At 51.0% G+C, this 21,655-nt stretch overlaps 1 protein-coding gene across 1 annotated transcript; it reads left to right on the top strand.

Annotated features, from left to right (window-relative positions):
• The first annotated feature begins 7,353 nt into the window (after positions 1-7,353).
• Positions 7,354-19,685, top strand: DESI1 (desumoylating isopeptidase 1). The gene is made up of 6 exons (XM_061558244.1): positions 7,354-7,614; positions 10,031-10,052; positions 11,661-11,730; positions 12,749-12,858; positions 14,734-14,856; positions 16,105-19,685. Exons 1-6 carry the CDS (start codon positions 7,536-7,538, stop codon positions 16,202-16,204), a joined length of 504 nt encoding a protein of 167 aa, XP_061414228.1. The 5' UTR covers positions 7,354-7,535; the 3' UTR covers positions 16,205-19,685.
• Positions 19,686-21,655: the final 1,970 nt, after the last annotated feature.

Genomic DNA, 21,655 nt, shown 5'->3' with positions numbered 1-21,655 from the left:
ATGAAAGTAAAATAAAAATATAATAAAAATCATGACGTTTCGGAGGCAACACAAGCTTCCGTCTTCAGGTGGAACCGTCACAGCACGATAGCTGTATCACCTGTATCACTTGATACAGCTATCGTGCTGTGACGGTTCACCTGTATCACTTGATACAGCTATCGTGCTGTGACGGTTCCACCTGAAGACGGAAGCTTGTGTTGCCTCCGAAACGTCGTGCTTTTTATTTTATTTTAATTTTACTTTTCATTAATTTTTATTTTTTACCTACGTGACTTTACCGACAAAACCTAAGAATGTGGGTGTGGGGTTGAGGCTTTTTCTTTTTTTGAGTTCGAACGTGCCAGAATGTCTTCACCGCTGCCGCGGCGGGAGATCGAATCTCTCTAAATCGACGACCTCGAAATTTCAGTTCCGCAACCCCCATAACGGCCACGGCAACTTGACGATTTTTCACGGCACTCTTTTAACGCCGCCCACCCCCCCACACCCCCCTTGTCACGAGCGAGTATTTAAACCGGCGCCTAGCTGCGGGACAAGACGTATGTGTGTTCCTTTTGAGTCGCGTCTTTTCCTTTAACCTAAGAGGGCGTGCGTGGGTGGTGACTACCCCCGCTTCCCTGCCGATGCGAGGGAACAAAAAAACCAAACCGAGTCTCGAGAGGATCCATACTTAATTTGGAGCTTTCGTGACTGCAGGAATTACTCTTTGGTTCTTTCGGAAAAAGTCACGTATAAAGAGAAAGTAATAAATTAAATACTAGCATACGACGTTTCGATTGCAACACAAGCAATCGTCATCAGGTATAAGTGAAATAGAAACACAAATCTAGTATACTTAGAAATGTAATGTAATACATTACATTAATGTAATGTAATACATTACATTTCTAATACATTACATTTCTAACCGACTCTCTTCTAAGTATACTAGATTTTCTTGGTTCTTTCGGTAAAGTCACGTAGAATGGAAACAATAAAAATAATAAAATAAACAAAACATAATCAAATAATTCTCACGACGTTTCGGCCACAACGCAAGCAGCCGCCGTCAGGTGCGTTGTGGCCGAAACGTCGTGAGAATTATTTTATTATGTTTTGTTTTATTTTATTATTTTTATTATTCCCATTCTACGTGACTTTACCGAAAGAACCAAGAAGATGAATCCCTGCAGTCCCGAAAGCTTTAAATCGAAATGATACTAGATTTGTGTTTCTATTTCATTTAAACCTGATGACGATTGCTTGCGTTGCAATCGAAACGTCGTATGCTAGTATCTAATTTATTACTTTCTCTTTCTACGTGACTTTACCGAAAAAACCAAAGAGTAGTCTCGAGAGGGTGGCTAAAGCAGCCACACATTTAGTTTACTGCTCATCTTGTGCTCTGTGTGTTTGTTTGAACTTCGTTCGCACCGTACGTAGCCAACCGTGGCTAATCGGAGGTGCGGGGGTGGGAAGGACAACAAACTAAACGCGAAAATCAATTTCTAAAGAAATTCGTTTTCAATCAGTCGTTAAGCAGGATGTGAATCCAATCACAGAACTTGATTGGATTCCAGTTGATTTTATTTTATTTGGCACCACTCCGATAGGGGTTCATGTCGGTGTTAGGGGTTAAGAGGTCGGGGGTTAGTGGTGAGGGTTAGGGGGTTTAGAGACTCGGGGTTGTGATTTTGGGATTCGGGGTGACGATTTCGGTGTAAGAGTTTCGTATTTGGGATTAAGAGTTAAGCGTGCACGATTTAGGGGTTATGGTTAGGGTTTGAGTTAGGGTTATTGTTTAGATGTTATGGTTTAGGGCTAGGGTTCGGTTTAGGATTAGGGTATGGGGTTAGGGTTAGGTGTTAAGAGGTTATGGTTTAGGATTCGGGTATGGGGTTAAGGCTTAGGTGTTAAGAGGTTATGGTTTAGGATTAGGGTATGGGGTTAAGGGTTAGGTGTTATAGGGTTTGGTTTAGGATTAGGGTATGGGGTTAGGTATTAAGAGGTTATGGTTTAGGATTAGGGTATGGGGTTAAGGGTTAGGTGTTAAGAGGTTATGGTTTAGGATTAGGGTAGGGGGTTAGGGGTTAGGTGTTATAGGTTTTGGTTTAGGATTAGGGTATGGGGTTAAGGGTTAGGTATTAAGAGGTTATGGTTTAGGATATGGGGTTAAGGGTTAGGTGTTATAGGTTTTGGTTTGGGGTATGGGGTTAGGGGTTGTGGTTCAGGGCGTGGCACAGTCGCAGCTAAGACTCTGCCCTTTCTTGGCACGCATCTGCGGGGATCGTAGTCTCGGCCTTAAGTTGATCTCAAGTTTGCATGACATGACGAGGTTCACATTGGAACCGGCTATAGTATAAACGCTCCACACCTATACATGTGTGCTTATGCATATAGATGTAGCGCGACGTGAACCGCTTATTTAGCGTTATTTTCATCGGGGGTTACTTTTCTAACTCTCTCTCCACTCTCTCTCTCTACGGCGCCGCAGTCTAACGTCATTAAAAAGCAGAGGTCGCAAACGGGTTTTTATTCCTTACCCGTACCCGTACCCGGCCGCACCAGGGTCGCAAATGGGTACCCGTACCCGGCCGGGTACGGGTAGCCGTTCCCTACCCCTGTACCCGTACCCTACCTGAAATGAGTGACAAACGGTTACTCACCAGTGACTCACGGCCTACCCGTACCCGGCCGCACCAGGGTCGCAAACGGCTACCCGTACCCGGCCGGGTACGGATAGCCGGGTATTGGGTAGGGTACGGGTATCGGGTACCCGATTGCGACCTCTGTTAAAAAGGCATCGGTTCCCAAACTTTCCCAGGGATCAGAGCCCCCACCAACGGCCCTGGCCTCTGCACATCTACCAATCACCTCCGTCCAATCCCCAACTCAAGTCGCCGCACGCGCCTGATGCTTGCGAAACACATCCAAACGCGACGCAGAGAGCTCCGATTTCAATTCAAGATCCGTGTATTTTTTTCTTTCTTTCCGCGTACGTGTGTGTGCGCGCGTGTGCACGCGTCGACGCAATTGCGATGGGAGATTGCGTGTCTTTGTCTTTGCACGTGTACATCTGAACCGGTTCTGGGCATCCCCTAGGTCGACTCGGCCTTAAACGAGTACCTGGTGTGACGCGTAAACATTTACCGGTGGGGAGACGACAAAAGTGGGGCCAGGCGTGGTGCTGGCCACCCACCCAACTCGTTGCACAATACCGGCGGCCTGCACAATGTGCTCACTAACGGCACTTGCCCCGACAGCCTTTCTTCGGCTCTGCAAGGGGGGAATTCTCTGTCTTTGTCTTTGTGTACGCACGTGTCGTGTCGTCAATTCGAGGCGGTGTGAGCCTGCGCACCGATCGTCAGGCGTGTGACTCCTCAATCTGTGTTTGGACGGAGACGATTGGTAACCCCTGACTGTCGGTAACCCCCGCGACAAGGATGCGTCCTTCTCGCATACACGTGGCGAAGATGGTGTGGGTTTTGGGGTTTCCTCGTGTCAAAAAACACTGCCATCGGCCTCACTTTAAAAAAAACAACGGGGTGAGTGGGGGGGTTTACTGGCAGGCACAGAAGGTTTTCTGTCAGAAAGGTCATTCATTACAAGTGCCCTGGAGCTAAACAAAGAACTTGACAAGTCCATTAAAATAAACCACAACCCAGTATGTGATTTACACTCGGACCAGCAGTGGCACTGGACTCACTCCCGTCAAGTCCTCCGTGTGTTTTCAACCACGGGTCGAAATTTCAAGTCACTCAGCCACGGCGATTGCCACTTCGTTCAGTTCAATCGGCCTTCTTATTCCGCGTTCCCTCCCTCGTCAGAGCCAGTCGTCAACCACGTGGACGGCTGATTGCTGCCCCGCCCATGCTGCTGACACACTTGGGCTACGCCCATTTTAAACCTTTATAAACAGTTTGCCTTTAGAGGCCAACCCCCCTTTCCCTGATGACGACCGCTTGCGTTGCGATCGAAACGTCGTGGTTTTTTGTTATTTTCTTTGAACTTATCTACGTGAACTAATAAAATAATAAAAATAAAACATGTTTTCTTTTTATTATTTTATTATTTCCGTTCTACGTGACTTTACCGAAAGAACCAAGAAGATGAATCCCTGCAGTCACGAAAGCTTTAAATCGAAATTTATCTACGTGACTTTACCGAAAGACCCAAAGAATATAATAACCACACTATCTAACTGGACCATAGCCCCTGGCCCCCCAATATTTAACCCCCCCCCCCACCACCGCACCCTCCAAGTGTCACTCTGGTCAAGTTTCACGAGTCGCTGCGATGAACGACAACATTCTCCACTGCTTAATTATTTATTCCGCCTTGTACCGCGTACGTCTGTGTTACTGTACCTTCCGGATGTGTTTTGAGTTTCTCTTCTATTGATTATGAGAAAATAAAATAATTAAGCACCGGCTTATCGTGGCGGCTGCGTGAATTGATTGTGTTTGCGGTGAACGGGTTAACAAGGTTAGTCTCCTCGTGCCTCGCACGCAATAAGTTGTCTCGGTTCGTCGATTCAGGATAACCTGGCACTGTGGGATCAGTGCCAGGTTATCCTAGTAGCACAAGTAGCTGCACGTGCAGCACAAGTAGATACACGCGTATCACAAGTAGCTGCACGTGCAGCACAAGTAGCTGCACGTGGAGCACAAGTAGCTGCACGTGGAACACAAGTAGCTGCACGTGTAGCACAAGTAGCTGCACGTGTAGCACAAGTAGCTGCACGCGCAGCACAAGTAGCTGCACGCGCAGCACAAGTAGCTATGCTACGGGCCCCGCACTTTCAAGGGCCCCGCGCGAAACGCTTTCAAGCTATCAATTCCGGTTCAGTGATTTTGCACTTGCTCTATTACTATAGTACTATACCGCCTTCAACTTTTATTAACGACTGTGTGTTTAAGGTGAGCGATTTGTCGTATTATCTGGCTGTATAGCAAATGAAAAAATACAATTACTTTTCTGTGCAAGTCAAACATTTACGTTTTTTAATATTTATGTGTTTTTAATTTATGCTAAAGGCCCTGCAATAGCTTCATCCGGCACTGTGTGGAGTTTCTATTCTGTCCCCCTCTCCCCCCCGTTCTTGCACGGCTTTCCCTTCACGTTCTCTGGTTCTCTCCTCCCATAGCTAAACTCTTTTCACACACACACATCAGCGTATAACTGGTGTTGGCCAAAACCACATTGCGAAAAAGCTGAGAAAGTACCTGCCAATTAATCAATTAGGATCACACGCAGCAGCAGCAGCAGCATCGCCCCCTACTACAAAACTAGGCAGGAACAAATGAGTCTTGAGATTCTGGCTTTCATGGGTTAACAAGTATGATAATAAGAGCACCATCTTCACTGACAACAGTGTTCATCTTCTGGGACAGAGGTGGAAATTCCACATTCCTATGGTAGTCTATCCACAGCACAATCACTGTTGGTTGATATCCCCACAAGCTAGTACATATTACTGGTCAGAACCTCCTGGTTACACCAGCCCACAGGGGATTATTGTGTCCGTCCGTCGTGCTTCCAAAAATGGGAGGGGTGGGGCTCGGTGGAGAGGGGAGGGTGGTGAGGGGCTGGGTGGGGAGGGGCTGGTCACTCCGTGGTGCCCTTATAAAACTCAACGTTTAACCTACTCACGCCGGCTTGTGCCTGCCTTCAAAGTCGGGCATATTTGCGGAATACACCACGCCGCCGTTGACCCTGGCCATTGACCGAGCAACCCAACGTTCCTACCAGCTCCCTCCGCAACAGGAATGTGTTTTATCTACCCCATAGGGATGAGCCATGTGGCCTGTTTGGTCTTCATGAGGAATAGAAATTTGTAAAAAAAGATGAATCGCTACACTGAGATTGCGTGGACACAGAGGCACACATCTACAGAGGAGTCAGGTAAGAAGATGCGCTGTCGCCATGGCTAATTCACAGCTACATCAGAAGGTAATGTCCAGAACATAACTTGAGTGGAGAAATTAAAACAGAAAAGTGGAGAAATTATTAATTATCCATCTCAGACACGTACGAGACCGCCAAACAAGAATGGACACAAGAATAATCCACACACACAAATAACACTGGTCAACAAAATGTTTTTTTTTCTGGCCTGGACTTTTGCAGCTGTTTTAGACTAATTTCAGGGTGCTGATTCCAAATCTGAGCTCAGATTTGCTCTATCACATCTCATTTTATGCTATCGGCATACCCCATTTTTATTGATTTTACCCGAAATTAACTCTGTCACTTATGATTGCAAATTGTTGCGAGTCAGTGACTGCTTTAGTGTTAAAATATGGTGCTGTATTTTTAGGATAGTGTGTTTATAATATCATTTTATGTAGATATCCACATTTATTTAATAGTTTTCTTCTGCAGTTTTTATTGAAAATGCAATATTTGATATCTTAAAAACCTGATGTGATAGACAAAAACTGATGCCAGATTTGAAATCAGCACCCCAAAATTACCTTAAACCCGTTGGAATACCTTATGCCAGAAAAAGTGTGTTGACCAGTGTAATCGATGTTTTATTTCGTGACATTGCAATTCGCAGTGGTCTCCAATTCACTAAAAATAACTCAACACAAAAAAACGACTCAACACAATCGTAAATAACACCGTGGCCTTGAAAGGAGAAGTACATAATAGGCGACGTTTCGGGCATTGGCCCTTCTTAAAACAAGACGAGTCGTCAATTTCTCTCGGGATTAAAAGTCTTCGCTCGCATGGACCGCCAACTCCAGGGTAAGTGACTCAGTAACTGACAGCTGGGTAATCGATGTATCGATGTCACCCTTCGTGAATCAATACAATCAGTTGGGAGCGAGCCCACCGAGAAAGAATGCCACCCTTTAAAATAAGCCGCGCCTGAAAACAACGTTGAGTCGGCGATGTTGTATTTGTAGCACGATGCAAAACAAAGACACAAAGATCCTTTAACAGACTGTTGGGGCAAGTGCTGCTAGCGAGTACCTATGAAAGCGAGGGGGGTGGGTAGCCACCACCACGCTCGACCGCCTTTGTCTCCCCCAGTGGCAGTGTTTTACGCACTGCACCAGGTACAGTACTCATTTGAGGCCGAGTCGACCTAGCGGGAGGCCCAGCACAATCGTCACCGGTGTTGGCAGCCGTTAGCGGTGCATGCCGACAATCAGACGCACGTGGCGATTTCAACGACAGATTCGAAGCCGACGCACGCGAACCAACTTTTCCAACGAGCCCGCCTGTCAAGAATGCACCGCACCACGCCCCCCTCCCCCCTCGGCGAGTCGTCAACTTTGAAGAGTTTCCAATCAACGTAGAGTACCGGCGGCGTTCAACGTGGGGGGGTGGCGGTGCATGTCTATGCTCACACGCACCTCCGTGTGTAGTGACGTCACTCGCGAAGTGTCACGCGGCGTCAGCATTCTGCGGTGGTTTCTGTAAACTCTCCGTGTCTGGTCGGCGTCTTTAATAATTTCAAATAAATTGGAGTTATTCGCGGTCAGTTATTTCGGATAAGTATCGCGAAACGTTTGTAGAGGACGACAAAAGTTACGGCCGTCATGGAGAGCTACGACGTGAAGCTGTACGTCTACGACCTGTCCCGCGGCATGGCCCGGCAGATGAGCCTGCCGCTACTGGGTAAGGCGCGCCCTGCCCGGCAGGAATTTCTAGGCAAGGCCGGCGCTCGCATCGGACCGAAGGCCCGCGGAGAAAAATGACGAAATTGGAAAATAAAATGTTACATTTAATATTTGTTAAATGTTTAAAATCACAACGTTAGCTCGGTCGCGGTGACCATTATGAGTGAGGAGTGTGAGTTGCCTTCGTGATGATGTTAGTCCTGTGGTGGTGGTGGTGGTGTATGAGTGGTGACTGGCAGTTACTTATGATTCGTACAGTACAATAACATTGCCCATGAACTAACAATGCCCATGAACTAACATTGCCCATGAACTAACATTGCCCATGAACTAACATTGCCCATCACCTAACATTGCCCATGAACTAACATTGCCCATGAACTAACATTGCCCATCACCTAACGTTGCCCATGAACTAACATTGCCCATCAACTAACATTGCCTATCACCTAACATTGCCCATCAACTAACATTGTCTATCACCTAACATTGCCCATGAACTAACATTGTCTATCACCTAACATTGCCCATGAACTAACATTGCCCATGAACTAACATTGCCCATCACCTAACATTGCCCATGAACTAACATTGCCCATGAACTAACATTGCCCATGAACTAACATTGCCCATGAACTAACATTGCCCATCACCTAACATTGCCCATGAACTAACATTGCCCATGAACTAACATTGCCCATGAACTAACATTGCCCATGAACTAACATTGCCCATGAACTAACGCTGCACATTCGCCTTGTGTATCCGCATCTATTTACATATTAGTACAATAGTCGCCCCACATCTCCTTAATGTTTCTGAAACGTCATTGTTAGTATACTGTACTGTGATGAGTCATGTTTTCAGTGGCGACGCAGTTGCTTTTGCCACTTTCTATTCATTTCATTGGCGTACTGTGATTGGTTTTGCACGTTTTGGTGATCAAGGTCACTTGCAGTTAGTGCACCTTGCTGGTCTCTGGAGTTCTCACCTGGTTCAACAAATAAACTCGAACTCGACTGGTTGAGGTTAGCACTTTGAGTACTAGGAGAAGACAAAGACGGCAGACACGGAGGGCTCATGTTCCCTGTGTTAATGGGGGTCAGGGTCCCTTCCCTGTCTTTATAGGGCCCCCTTGTGTTTATTGAGCCCGTTTACGGTGGAAAGGCATCGGTGTTCATGGGATAGGTGATGGGCATCGGGTCCCCTAGTGCCTTTTGGGGTTCCTGTGTTTATCGGGATAAATTCCTCTTACCCCAGACTCTGAAGTTACAAAATAAACGCCTTGGTTTTTGGCCTGGGACTGCCCCACGTGCTTTCAGAAAGGTCCCGGTGCCCCAAAGCATTCGATAAACTCGACATTTCCACCCAAACCCCATCCACCCCCCCATCCACCCCCCCATCCACCCCCCCATCCACCCCCCCCATCCACCCCCCCCATCCACCCCCCCCCATCCACCCCCCCCATCCACCCCCCCATCCACCCCCCCATCCACCCACCCATCCACCCCACCATCCACCCCTCCATCCACCCCCCCATCCACCCCCCCATTCACCCCCCCATTCACCCCCCATTCACCCCCCATCCACCCCCCATCCACCCCCCCCATCCACCCCCCCCATCCACCCCCCCATCCACCCCCCATCCACCCCCCATCCACCCCCCCATTCACCCCCCCATCCACCCCCCATCCACCCCCCCCCATTCACCCCCCATCCACCCCCCTCCATCCACCCCCCCATCCACCCCCCCATTCACCCCCCCATCCACCCCCCCATCCACACCCCCCATCCACACCCCCCATCCACCCCCCCCCATCCACCCCCCCCATCCACCCCCCCGTTCACCCCCCATTCATAAAATGCCTTTGCCTCGTATCTCGGACTCAGGCTACGAGCAGTAGGCGGGGCTATTGAGCGAGTGGGCGGGGCTATTGAGCGAGTGGGCGGGGCTATTGAGCGAGCGGGCGGGGTTATTTTATTATTTCCCTTCTACGTGACTTTACCGAAAGAACCAAGAATATGAACAAGCCTCCGTCATCAGGTAGGACAGCAAGGCTCTTTGGTTCTTTTAATTTCTTGCTATTATTTCTTGCTGTGGCTGACCTACCTGATGACGGAGGCTAGTGTTGCTTCCGAAACGTCGTGATTTAATTTAGTTATTTTCATTATTATTTTATTTTTATTTTCACCTACATGTCTTTGAAACTGATTGGTCCACACCAGAGACAGCTTTCAAAGAAACAGGTGTTCACATCTTAACACAGCTGTTTTGTTGCCAGAAAAAATTGGAAAAGCTATTCTCATATTTTGGTACTGGCAAAGGAGGTCCCGTGATGTAGGTGTTTTGTCGTTGTCCCTGTTTGTCTCGCTGCGTCACTGATGCCCTTGCTCGTGTTCACACCCCTCTCTAGGGAAACAGCTGGAGGGGATTTGGTGAGTTGGTGTCCCACACCTCACCTCAATGCACCTCACCATGTTAAGCTTCACCTCCAATTCCACATTATTCTTTATAGCCCAGGACCTGCCTCCTGCCTTCGACCCTCTCCCACCTCCCAACTCCCCTACAGCTCCAGGCACCAGTTGCACTGCCTGCGCACTCGATAACTGCACCACTGGGTTGCTCTTCCGTTTGAACATCTGACTGCGTGAGACTCACCGCGCCGCTCCGCACTGAAAATCTAAAACCACCCGCGGGTGATACAGCCCCCGCGTGTTGCTGTCCATGCTAAACAAGCAGCAGATATTGGCAGCCTCGGATGAGGTTACCTTCAGACCCTGTGAGCAGGTGTGTGTGTGGAGTGGTGGTGCAGCGGTTAGCGCGCTGCGCTACGAACCCGGTGACCCGAGTTCGATTTCCGCTCACGGCCAACACCGGTGGCGATTATCTGCACCGGCACTTAGGCCTCCCCTAGGTCGACTCGGCCTCAAATGAGTACCAGGTTCGGTGTGTAAACATCGCCATTTGGGAGACAAAGGCGGCCGGGCGTGGTGTTGGCCACCCACCCATTCGTGTGCCGTGCCAGCCTTTTTTGGTGCTCGCTAACAGCACTTGCCCCAACAGTCTGTTCAGGCTATACGGGGGATCTTTGTCTTTGTAATGATTCAGTGTGGGTATGCGTGTGAGAGAACCTACGTGTGTGGGTCGAGTGGTGGTGTAGTGGATAGCACATTACGCGACAAAGCTGGTTATAAATGATTAATAAAACCAAGTAGTTCAACCAATTTGTCCTATTTTGAGTCGGAAATAAAGTGTCCACCTTTCTTGATCCGTGAGAAATATTAATGAAATACTGTGGTGTCGGACAATCTCCCACGGTGAGATGGCGGGACGCTGCATTCAGTTTCACGTACGTGTGCAGCCGATTGGATTATTCAAGAAATAAGCCAAATCATATCCCGTATATATAATTATTAGCACGCTTTCGACATTCTGAATGTCACATTTATTTCGCATGGGCCTGTGAAGAACAACATTTTGTGTTGGCTCGATATCTCGAGCGGAGGGATCGATTACACTGGTCAACACACTTTTTCTGGCATAAGGTATTCCAACGGTTTTAATGTAATTTTGGGGTGCTGATTCCAAATCTGGCATTAGCTTTTGTCTATCACATCAGGTTTTTGAGATATCAAATATTGCATTTTCAATTAAAACTGCAGAAGAAAAATATTAAATAAATGTGGATATCTACATAAAATGATATTATAAACACACTATCCTAAAAATACAGCATCATATTTTAACACTAAAGCAGTCACTGACTCGCAACAACTTGCAATCATAAGTGACAGAGTTAATTTCGGGTAAAATCAATGGAAATGGGGTATGCCGATAGCAAAAAAACGAGATGTGATAGAGCAAATCTGAGATCAGATTTGGAATCAGCACCCTGAAATTAGTCTAAAACAGCTGCAAAAGTCCAGGCCAGAAAAATAATGTTTTTTTTGTTGACCAGTGTTATAATTGGTGAATCGACTCATAAGGGGACCGTACCATTGTTTGTCATTGCTCCGCGTCCTCTGCACATGGTGGTGGGACAGGCACACGGCCGTGGTGGTGTTTGGCCAGGAGTATTTCTACGGCGGAGGAGGCATTGAGTGCTGCCAGCCGGTGAGACCACTTGCATGCACGTGCGCACCCACCCACCCACACACATAAAGACAAAGATCTCCCGTGTAGCCTCGAACTGACTGTTGGGGCGAGTGCTGAGCACTTCACACGAAGGGGTGGATGGCAAGTGCCACGCCCGGCCGCCTTTGTCTCTCTAGTGGCGATGTTTAGACACTGTACCAGGTAGTCGACCTGGGGAAGGAGGCCCAGGACCGGTTTATATAATCGTCACTGGTGTTGGCCATGAGCGGGAATCGAACTCGTGTCATGATGTTTGTAGCGCAGCACACTTACCGCTGCACTACCGCTTCCTGTGCACATGACGTGACATTGCCCTTCAAACACGCGGGCACCCCTCCACCAACGCAGCCCCCCACCAGCAGTGTGCTGGTGTAGCCAGCTGGCAATGTCACCCATAATCAACTTGGTCTGACCCCAGCATGGACTGCTCCGAGCTCAGTGGAGCACCAGCACAGCCTTCTACGAGCACACCACTCTGCCACTAGCATGGGCTGCCACTAGCGTAGCCTGCTACCAGCGTAGCTATCCGCCAGCCATCCCCCACCACCGGCGTAGCTTTCCGCCAGCGTGGGTTAGCAGCAGCACGGCTGTCATCCGCAGCGACGGACCGCCACCAGCAAGGTCAACTATCGGCCGTACCCTGCCGCTCATCGGAATCAGAATCTTTGTTTACACTGGAGGAATCCGATGAGCTATAAAGCTCTTTTTAGTAGATGTTCAGTAGGTGCCGATCAAAACGTTACATCAACAAACAATACAAAAACACGATACAAGTGCAAAGTTTTGAAAAGGTTAATAAATCACTGAAAAAAATCTATACAGATAAAACTAAACTATGTTTTATCTTACCAGGTAAAGCCCACTTGGGTATTAATTTATTTTTCAGAAGCAACCAGGCCACAAACGATAGCTCGACAAAGTGGCTTATCACGCGTACATGTACCGCAGCAAAATAATCAAAATAACCACCATAGGCGGCACCACCTCTGCGCCGCAGGGAGGAACGGTGCTCGGATCCCCGGACTCGGTGGAGGAGCTGGGACAGACGCAGGTGACAGAAGACATCTTCCTGGAGTACCTGTCGGGGCTCGGCGAGGACGCGTTCAAGTGAGCGCGACGCCCGACACGATTCCCCTCCCCGCACGCACGTGAGCGAGTGCCTCATCCCGTCGGTCAGCCCCCACAACGCTCGCCGCGAACCACGCAACCGATTGTAGCGCCAGCTGCCCCCACACCCGGCGATTCCGTGAATTGTGTAATGTCGGGGGACCGCGCATCTGGGGCCGCACTAAAGGCTACCACCGGGCACCGCCGGTGGCCCGCGGGACCTTGTGTAGAGAAGTCAGAGGTCGCAATCGGGTACCCGATACCCGTACCCGTAACCGATACCCGGCTATCCGTACCTGGCCGGGTGCGGGTACGAGTACCTGTTTGTGACCCTGGTGCGTACGGGTACGGGTAGGCCGTGAGTCACTGGTGAGTAACCGTTTGTCACTCATTTCCCAACGTCTTGTCTCTTCTCACAATTCAAGTTCCTAGAATCAACCCACCCGCGGCTGCAACATGGCTTCATCCCAGAGGTCGCAATCAGGTACCCGATACCCGTACCCTACCCGTACCCAGCCGGGTACGGGTAGGGTACGGGTACGGCCGGGTACGGGTACCCGTTTGCGACCCTGGTGCGGCCGGGTACGGGTACGGGTAAGGAATCAAAACCCGTTTGCGACCTCTGAGAGAAGTCCCCACGGACGCACTCGGAGATGGAGGTATGTTATGGGCTTTCGCCGAGGGTTTATTAAAGCTTATCAATATTACACAGCAGGGTACACAACTCCCAGGGGCGAGGGGTCCTACCCTGAGTCCGGGTCCCTGCCGGCTAGCTCCGGTCTCTCTCTCTCTCGTGTCGGATCGTGAACTCTGCCGACTCCACCGAGCGGAGAGAGAAGCACCTCTACGGCTACCACCGGCTTCTCCCCAGACTCACCACTCGATTCCTCTCTCTACCCACTGGTTCCCTCTTCACCCTGCTTACTCTACCCGTTCCCACAGTGACCCCGCTGACGTCACGGGGTCTCCCTTAAGTACCCCAGGAGACGTGACGTCATCGCACTGAACGGCACACCTGACGTCACGTCCCCATTTTACTCCTCTACAAGTAACGGAGAAGAACGCTGCTCCCGAGCAATGCAAGAACCACCCTGGGGGTAGCCAGACACCACGGGGTGCTCAGAAACACTTCGCAGAAGACATCTCCCAGTCCCACTCTGCAGCAGCGCCATTGTAAACAACATTTCATGACAATTAATTTAAATTTTATTTTACCAGATGAAGGCCCGCTGAGCTATTTAGCTCTTTTTTTTCAGAAGTGACCTGGCCACAAATGGTAGCTCAACGGGGAGTGGCTTATCATCACGTGGTCACTCTGAATTCTGAGCCAGCCAGGGTTGCTCCCCGCGAAATACCGAATCGTCCCCACACAGCCGATCGCTGTGCGACTGTCAGGAGAGTGCGTGGCAGTGGGCGGGTACCGGTGTGTGTGGGCGGGTACCAGTGTGTGTGGGCGGGCACCAGTGTGTGTGGGCGGGAACCAGTGTGTGTGGGCGGGTACCGGTGTGTGTGGGCGGGTACCGGTGTGTGTGGGCGGGTACCGGTGTGTGTGGGCGGGTACCGGTGTGTGTGGGCGGGTACCGGTGTGTGTGGGCGGGTACCGGTGTGTGTGGGCGGGTACCGGTGTGTGTGGGCGGGTACCGGTGTGTGTGGGCGGGTACCGGCGTGTGTGGGCGGATACCAGCGTTTGTGGGTGATGACCAGTGTTTGTGGGCGGGTACCAGTGTGTGTGGGCGGGTACCAGTGTTTGTGGGCGGGTACCAGTGTGTGTGGGCGGGTACCAGTGTGTGTGGGCGGGTACCAGTGTGTGTGGGCGGGTACCAGTGTTGATGATGTTGTTGTCGCGTTATCGTTGCGCTGTGTGTGTCCGTGCAGCGGTGAGCGCTACCACCTGTTCAAGCACAACTGCAACACGTTCAGCAACGAGGTGGCACAGTTCCTCACCGGCCGCCCCATCCCGGCGCACATCACGGAGCTCCCCGACGAGGTGCTAGCCACGTGAGTCGCACGGAGCCGCAGTCAAGATGCACCCCTGAGCGGTGGCGGTCTTCGCAGCCGTTAGGACACGCGAAACGATCTGGCTCGTTTTTTTTTAGTCGGTGCTACGGCAGGTGGTGGAGGGTTTTATGACCCGAAAATATTGGTCAAATCAGAATTGGTTTATCAATCGTACTGACCTCTTGCGTGCGGGGTTTGTTGTCAAGTTAACCGTCCAGAGTCTTGGGATACATTCCTAGACTATTAATATTACTCCAGTCAGCTCTCAGTTATCCTTGGGCGGATTATCCGGGTTTGGGATGAACCGGCGCTCGCCGGTTTGACTGTCGGCTGCTCCTCACTCGTTGAGGGTCGGCGACTCTGTGCCCAGGTGATCGCGAGCTCGTCGGCACGCGAACCGATTACTCTACGAAGCGATCTACACACAGGCGCGTGCTATGTAGGTGAACAATAAACATGCTTCTTCTTGGTTCTTTCGGTAAAGTCACGTAGAATGGAAATAATAAAATAATAAAAATAAAACATTATATTATTTCAATTCTACGTGACTTCACCGAAAGAACCAAGAAGATGAATCCCTGCAGTCACGAAAGCTTTAAATCGAAAAATAAACATGCTGCCAGAGCCCTATACACTATGTCTAACATTATTTATCATTTTGTTGTATTGGGACTCCCCCCCCATCTCCGCCATGTCACCCCAGTTAGTTGAAAGTTAATCGAAGTTGGTTTCATAAGTGAGTATTTTTACTCTCCCATTACTTTACAATTGTGCTGTAGATGTCACGGTGTTGCTAGACGACGAATTGTCGATTGGAAACTCGCGCAGAAAGCAGCGAATCACTCCGTGTTTAGATAGCGCCCCTCTGCAAGACGATGCCACGGGACTACTTTTGAGGTCCCTCCGCTTGCCTCTAATCCGTACGAGCGGTGCGGAACCTCCCCACGCTTGTGTATGCACACGCAGTGGTCGTTGGGGTGTTACCCTCTTGGCCAACATCGGTGACGAATGTGACCCGGTCCAAGGCCGTCCCCTAGGTTCATATCGGTCTTTGATGAGTACCCAGTGCAGTGTGCGAAGATCGGCGTACCGGGGAAGACAAAAACGGCCAGGCACCGTTCTGGAGCCGTGCTGGCCTTCATAGCTGCTCGCTAACAGCGCTTGCTTACGCAAGAGTCTACGGAGAGGCTAAGTGTGGGGGATCTTTGCATCTGTGTTTACCTTGGTTGTTTTTTTGTTGGTGCGCAGCCCATTTGGACAGATGATTCTGCCGCTGCTGGAGGGGATGCAGGTGTCGGCAGCCGGGGGTCGACCGGTGGGGACACGTGGCTCCAGCAATCTGCAGTGACATCATCAGCGTCGTCGTCGTCGTCATCGTCGTTGTCGTCATCATCATTGTGATCCGGTTATAACTACGCATGTAGCCCATTCATCGTCCCGTCAATTGGAATCGGTTCTCAGGCCCACAACGCACTCGTGCGCAAGAGAATCGATTGCTGACAATTTATGCAAAATGTTCTAGAAATTGTAGGCAATTTTCGTTTCGCGCTAACGGAACGGACGTGACGCAGCGTAGGATGCGGACAGGATAGACGGGCCGTCATCTCTGCTGTGCGGACCAGAGGTCATGTGGAGCATGGGTCTCGGAGGTAGCTCTGTTATAGCCGCTTCCACGGGACGTTTTCTAACACTCCGGGAGAAATTGCAATGGATTCTCTGTCTCGTGACACGATGCCGAATGTGCTTTCGGGATAAGATCTTGATTTATTAACGACTACAGCAAAATTAGACGGGACAGATCGTACATTCAAGCGGGGAGTCATTTCAGCTGCGTTTGTCTCAAGTTGGCACCGCCGCACCAGGTAGACATGTCGCTATGGCCGTGGCGACTACTAGTCACGTGATGCCCCCACTCCAGTCGAGCAGCGACTTGGACAAACATATTTGGCGACAGGTTAAGAAGCCGTGCGCACAGGACAAACGGCACGGACAGGACGGACGAGACAGACATCGCGAAAATGACGGGCGATAGAAACGAGCAGGATAGTTGATAGTTTAATCGATCCGTGACCTTGAATTGTGAGATTATTGAATCGCTAAGGAGGGGTGTGGGAGGGAATACATGCCTAGTCATGAGGATCACAGTCGGCAACGTCATCATCATCATCGTTAGTGGTTGTAGATCACATTACCTTAATTTCCATCCTGACGTCGACAGGTTTTTAAATGTTTATAATTGGTTAATATATACTGTAACATACGCACACGATAACGAGACGAAACTCCAGCCCTTGCAGTCCGTCCTGGGCCTCGTTGACTCAGCACTGGGGAGACAAAGGCGGCCGGGCGTGGTGCTGGCAACGCCACCCCTCCCCCCTTCAACTCGCGTGCCATGCCGACCTAAATAGTTGCTCGCTCAGAGCACTTGCCCCAACAGCTCGTGTAATCTACACGGGGGACCTTTGTCTTTACGTGTGCAGCCCACGTAATGTGGAGAGTGCCGATTCACGTGAAGACAAAGCTCTGGTGGGGTGGGGGGTGGGGGCGTTGGCTGGAGCCTGTGTGGTGGTCCGCAAGTACTGGAGCGTTGGATCTCTGCTTCCGAGCGACCGTAGGGCTTTGAACCCGTTGGTGGTATTTAACGATGCGTGCGTCTTGCAATAAGCGAATGAAACGTGTTCCTCGGGTCCCCTTCGCCGTTGGCCGCACGCGCACGCACGCAGCACGCCGAGTGTCGTGAAGGAAGACCGTCCGTGTGCATAGATTCTTCCAATGTTTATCCCGACACGCACACGCACGCGCGTCGTCTCCTTTGCGAGTGGTTCAGTTGGGCGGCGCGCGGCCGTCACGTTCTGGCAGCTTTCTTAGCATCCTGAAGAAGCCTCTTCAGCAGAACGTCGGACTTTATGGTGGGGCACGTCATGAAAACCCAGGAGCACAGCCCCCTGGTCTCCAGCAGCTGGAATTGTTCCCGGCCGTTGCCGAGCCGCGTGGCGTGGCGTGCGTGTCATGGCACAGGTGGCCCGAGAGATTTGATTTCGATTTCTTTTTTTACTTTTGTGAACCTAATAGGATTTTTGTTGTTAACGTTACGTTTAAACGTCCTCTCTACATATTATATGCATATATAAAAACGTAACATTGTATTGAAATGTGGCTATTCTACAAAGGAGTATGCTCAGCTAGGCCGCTCGCCCGAAACGTCGAGCGGCGACTTTGTACGCTTCCCCGCTTACCGTTGGCGATTTTATTTTTTGCACAAATTCCATGGAGCCCGTCCCGTGGGATGGCCGGCGCAGTGTGGCGCACGCGCGAGTTCCGGCACCGGAGCGCCACGCCCAGGCACCGCGAGCCTCTCGTGTGCACGGTGCGTTGAACTTCTTCCGCACAGTACGCAGCCAACGAACTCATCGGAGGTGCGGCGGGGGCGGGGGGGGAGGGACGGCAAACTAAAGACAAAGAGCAGTTGCAAAGAAATGAGTTTTCAATCGAGATGATTTAAAAGTGCACAGCTCCCAGCGGCTTCCCGATATCGGAAGAGCGTTCCAGACGGCCGCAGAAGCGCCTCTGAAAGCGCCGCGCGATGAGGCATGCCGTCTTTGTTCGATGACTGTGCGGGTGTTGTATCCCCCTCGTGGTGCGTGGGGTTTCTCTGGGTGCTCTGGTGTCCTCCAATGTTCAGGATAATTCTGAAGGAAACCGTCCAAACATGCACAAAACACAGAATCATTCCTCGATAAATAAAGGGAGCTCACAAGAATAATAATTCGTGCAAAGCAACGATCAGGTCTGCAAGTTAAAATCCTGGTCAAGGTGCGACTCAGCCTCTCAACCCTTAGTCTGGTCCCCGGCATAGTAATGTGGAATTTCCACCTAGATTGATGGGCCCACGCTCGTGTGAGCGCATGGAGGAGCGTTGCCATGTTAGACGCGAGTGTTGATTCGTGTTCGTCATTGCCAAGGCACTGACATGCGCCCCCCCCCAACAATACACAACCAGTGAGAACACCCCCCCCACCATCATCGTGCTGCTGTCAAACCCCCAATGGTTTCAAATGGTGCGACGGCCCTCGCACGGATGATGTCTTCTTCTTGGTTCTTTCGGTAAAGTCACGTAGAATGGATTTAATAAAAAATAAAAAAATTCTCACGTTTCGGCCACAACGCAAGCAGCCGTCCTTGCGTTGTGGCCGAAACGTCGTGAGAATTTAATAGTTATATTTTTATTATTTTATTATTTACATTCTACGTGACTTTACCGAAAGAACCAAGAAGATGAATCCCTGCAGTCACGAAAGCTTTAAATCGAAATGTCTTATCGGCGAAAGCGCCCCTCCCCCTCCCTCTGAAAATGAGTTTGGCACGTGTTCGTTGCCGTATGGCAGGGTACGGGGAAGTTTGACCCACGGGCCGGACGCGATCCGAGACTTCCATTTCACATGACTCCCGCGGCCACGTGAGGCCAACCCCTTCTCAACCAGCACCCGCAAACGACATTTACCTACCGTCGCCGCGAGCATCTTCGCTGCGAGCATCGGGCACTGGGGGTAAGGAGCATTTTCAACGTGACAACGCTCGTGTTTCTCGTGGTATAAATTCGCCGAGTCGCTTGTCAAGAGCCTCCTGCACGTACAAAATGTGTTGTTATATGGTAAAGCCAAGCTGTATGTTCATTTATCATTGCCCGCCAAAGGTAATTTGAAAGTCCCAGTTTATCCCTCGGTAAGGAAAAAGGCTCCCTGCCCCCCATGCCTTATGGGTTTCTGCTGCTGCTGCTGTTCCCGTTGTAGCTGTGACATTTCTCTAATAAACTTGTCGTGGGGATGTACGGTGGTGACGAGCGAAAGAGCCGAGTGTTTGTTCTGCTGCTGGCAGGAGACGGCGGCGATCGAGTGTCGGATTGAACTGTCGGGTTTGGGTAAAGGTGTAGCCCGGCGTGGGTCGGAGGGGTGGGGGACAGGATGAGGAGGGGGGAGGCAGAGGTCGCAAACGGGTTTTGATTCCTTACCCGTACCCGGCCGCACCAGGGTCGCAAACGGGTACGGGTTACCCGTACCCTACCCGATACCCGGCCGGGTACGGGTAGGGTACGGGTACCCGATTGCGACCTCTGGGATGAAGCCTTGTTGCAGGTGCGGGTGGGTTGATTCTAGGAACTTGAATTGTGAGAAGAGACAAGACGTTGGGAAATGAGTGGCAAACGGTTACTCACCAGTGACTCACGGCCTACCCGTACCCGACCGCACCAGGGTCACAAACGGGTACCCGTACCCGGCCGGGTACGGGTAGCCGGGTATCGCGTAGGGTACGGGTATCGGGTACCCGATTGCGACCTCTGGGGGAAGTGATAATTTGCCCACGCCTCGTACAAGCGAGGGCCTCAAAGTGAGCCTCTAAGAACCCCTGAGCTGCCCTGCTTGCGATTGTGCAAACGTCACTGCTAGTGGACGGACCTCCACGAAACGGAGCTCTGTCAAAGCCCCGACAGAGTATTTTTGATCTACTCTTCCACACTGGCCAGAGCTGGGAGGACCCTACACTGTCCCCCACCACACGTGAATTGCCGATCGACTCTTGGTGTCCACATTCACACATTGCTGGGTGGTGGTGTTAGGAGACTGCTGGGGAGAGGAATGTTGAATTTGAGGCGCACCGTCGTTTCAACTGCCACGCTGGGATAATCGATCTAAACCGATGGTACACTCGGCACCTTTTAAAATTGGCCACGAAAATCGTGTTTCATTATTGAAACTGTAATATCGTCTCTTCAACACCTGAAAGCACCCACCTGGGGTGGAGCGGTGGCACAGCGCTTGGGCTATGAACCCAGCAACCTTGCGGGTCGCGGCCACGGTTCCTGGCCACGTCCGGACTCATCCTCGGGCCATCGCCTCACTCACCTACGTGAGGTGTGGTTGGACAACCCCAGTCGAACATGGCAGGGAGGGGGGGGGCAGAGGTCGCAAACGGGTTTTGATTCCTTACCCGTACCCGGCCGCACCAGGGTCGCAAACGGGTACCCGTACCCGGCCGTACCCGTACCCAACCGGGTACGGGTAGGGTACGGGTATCGGGTACCTGATTGCGACCTCTGGGATGAAGCCATGTTGCAGGCGCGGGTGGGTTGATTCTAGGAACTTGAATTGTGAGAAGAGACAAGACGTTGGGAAATGAGTGACAAACAGTTACTCACCAGTGACTCACGGACTCACGGTCTACTCGTACCCGTACCCGGCCGCACCAGGGTCGCAAACGGGTACCCGTACCCGGCCGGGTACGGGTAGGGTATCGGGTACCTGATTGCGACCTCTGGGATGAAGCCATGTTGCAGGCGCGGGTGGGTTGATTCTAGGAACTTGAATTGTGAGAAGAGACAAGACGTTGGGAAATGAGTGACAAACAGTTACTCACCAGTGACTCACGGACTCACGGTCTACTCGTACCCGTACCCGGCCGCACCAGGGTCGCAAACGGGTACCCGTACCCGGCCAGGTACGGGTAGGGTATCGGGTACCTGATTGCGACCTCTGGGATGAAGCCATGTTGCAGGCGCGGGTGGGTTGATTCTAGGAACTTGAATTGTGAGAAGAGACAAGACGTTGGGAAATGAGTGACAAACAGTTACTCACCAGTGACTCACGGACTCACGGTCTACTCGTACCCGTACCCGGCCGCACCAGGGTTGCAAACGGGTACCCGTACGGGTAGGGTACGGGTAGCCGGGTATCGGGTAGGGTATCGGGTACCCAGTTGCGACCTCTGGGGGGGGGGGGGGGGGGGGGGATACGCCGGGCAGTGG

The sequence above is a fragment of the Lethenteron reissneri genome, chromosome 3 (genome assembly GCF_015708825.2).
Source record: "Lethenteron reissneri isolate LAM-NWPU_2019-01 chromosome 3, ASM1570882v1, whole genome shotgun sequence".
In the NCBI taxonomy this organism is placed as follows: domain Eukaryota; kingdom Metazoa; phylum Chordata; class Hyperoartia; order Petromyzontiformes; family Petromyzontidae; genus Lethenteron; species Lethenteron reissneri.
The sequence above is the reverse complement of the archived record's forward strand: the minus strand, read 5'-3'. Positions and strand labels throughout refer to the sequence as shown.

Coding starts and splice junctions, on each gene's coding strand:
- DESI1 (XM_061558244.1), top strand. CDS start 7,536: ATGGAGAGCTACGACGTGAAGCTGTACGTCTACGACCTGTCCCGCGGC. Junction 10,053..11,660: donor AAACAGCTGGAGGGGATTTG/GTGAGTTGGTGT, acceptor GTGGTGGGACAG/GCACACGGCCGTGGTGGTGT. Junction 14,857..16,104: donor CCCGACGAGGTGCTAGCCAC/GTGAGTCGCACG, acceptor GTTGGTGCGCAG/CCCATTTGGACAGATGATTC.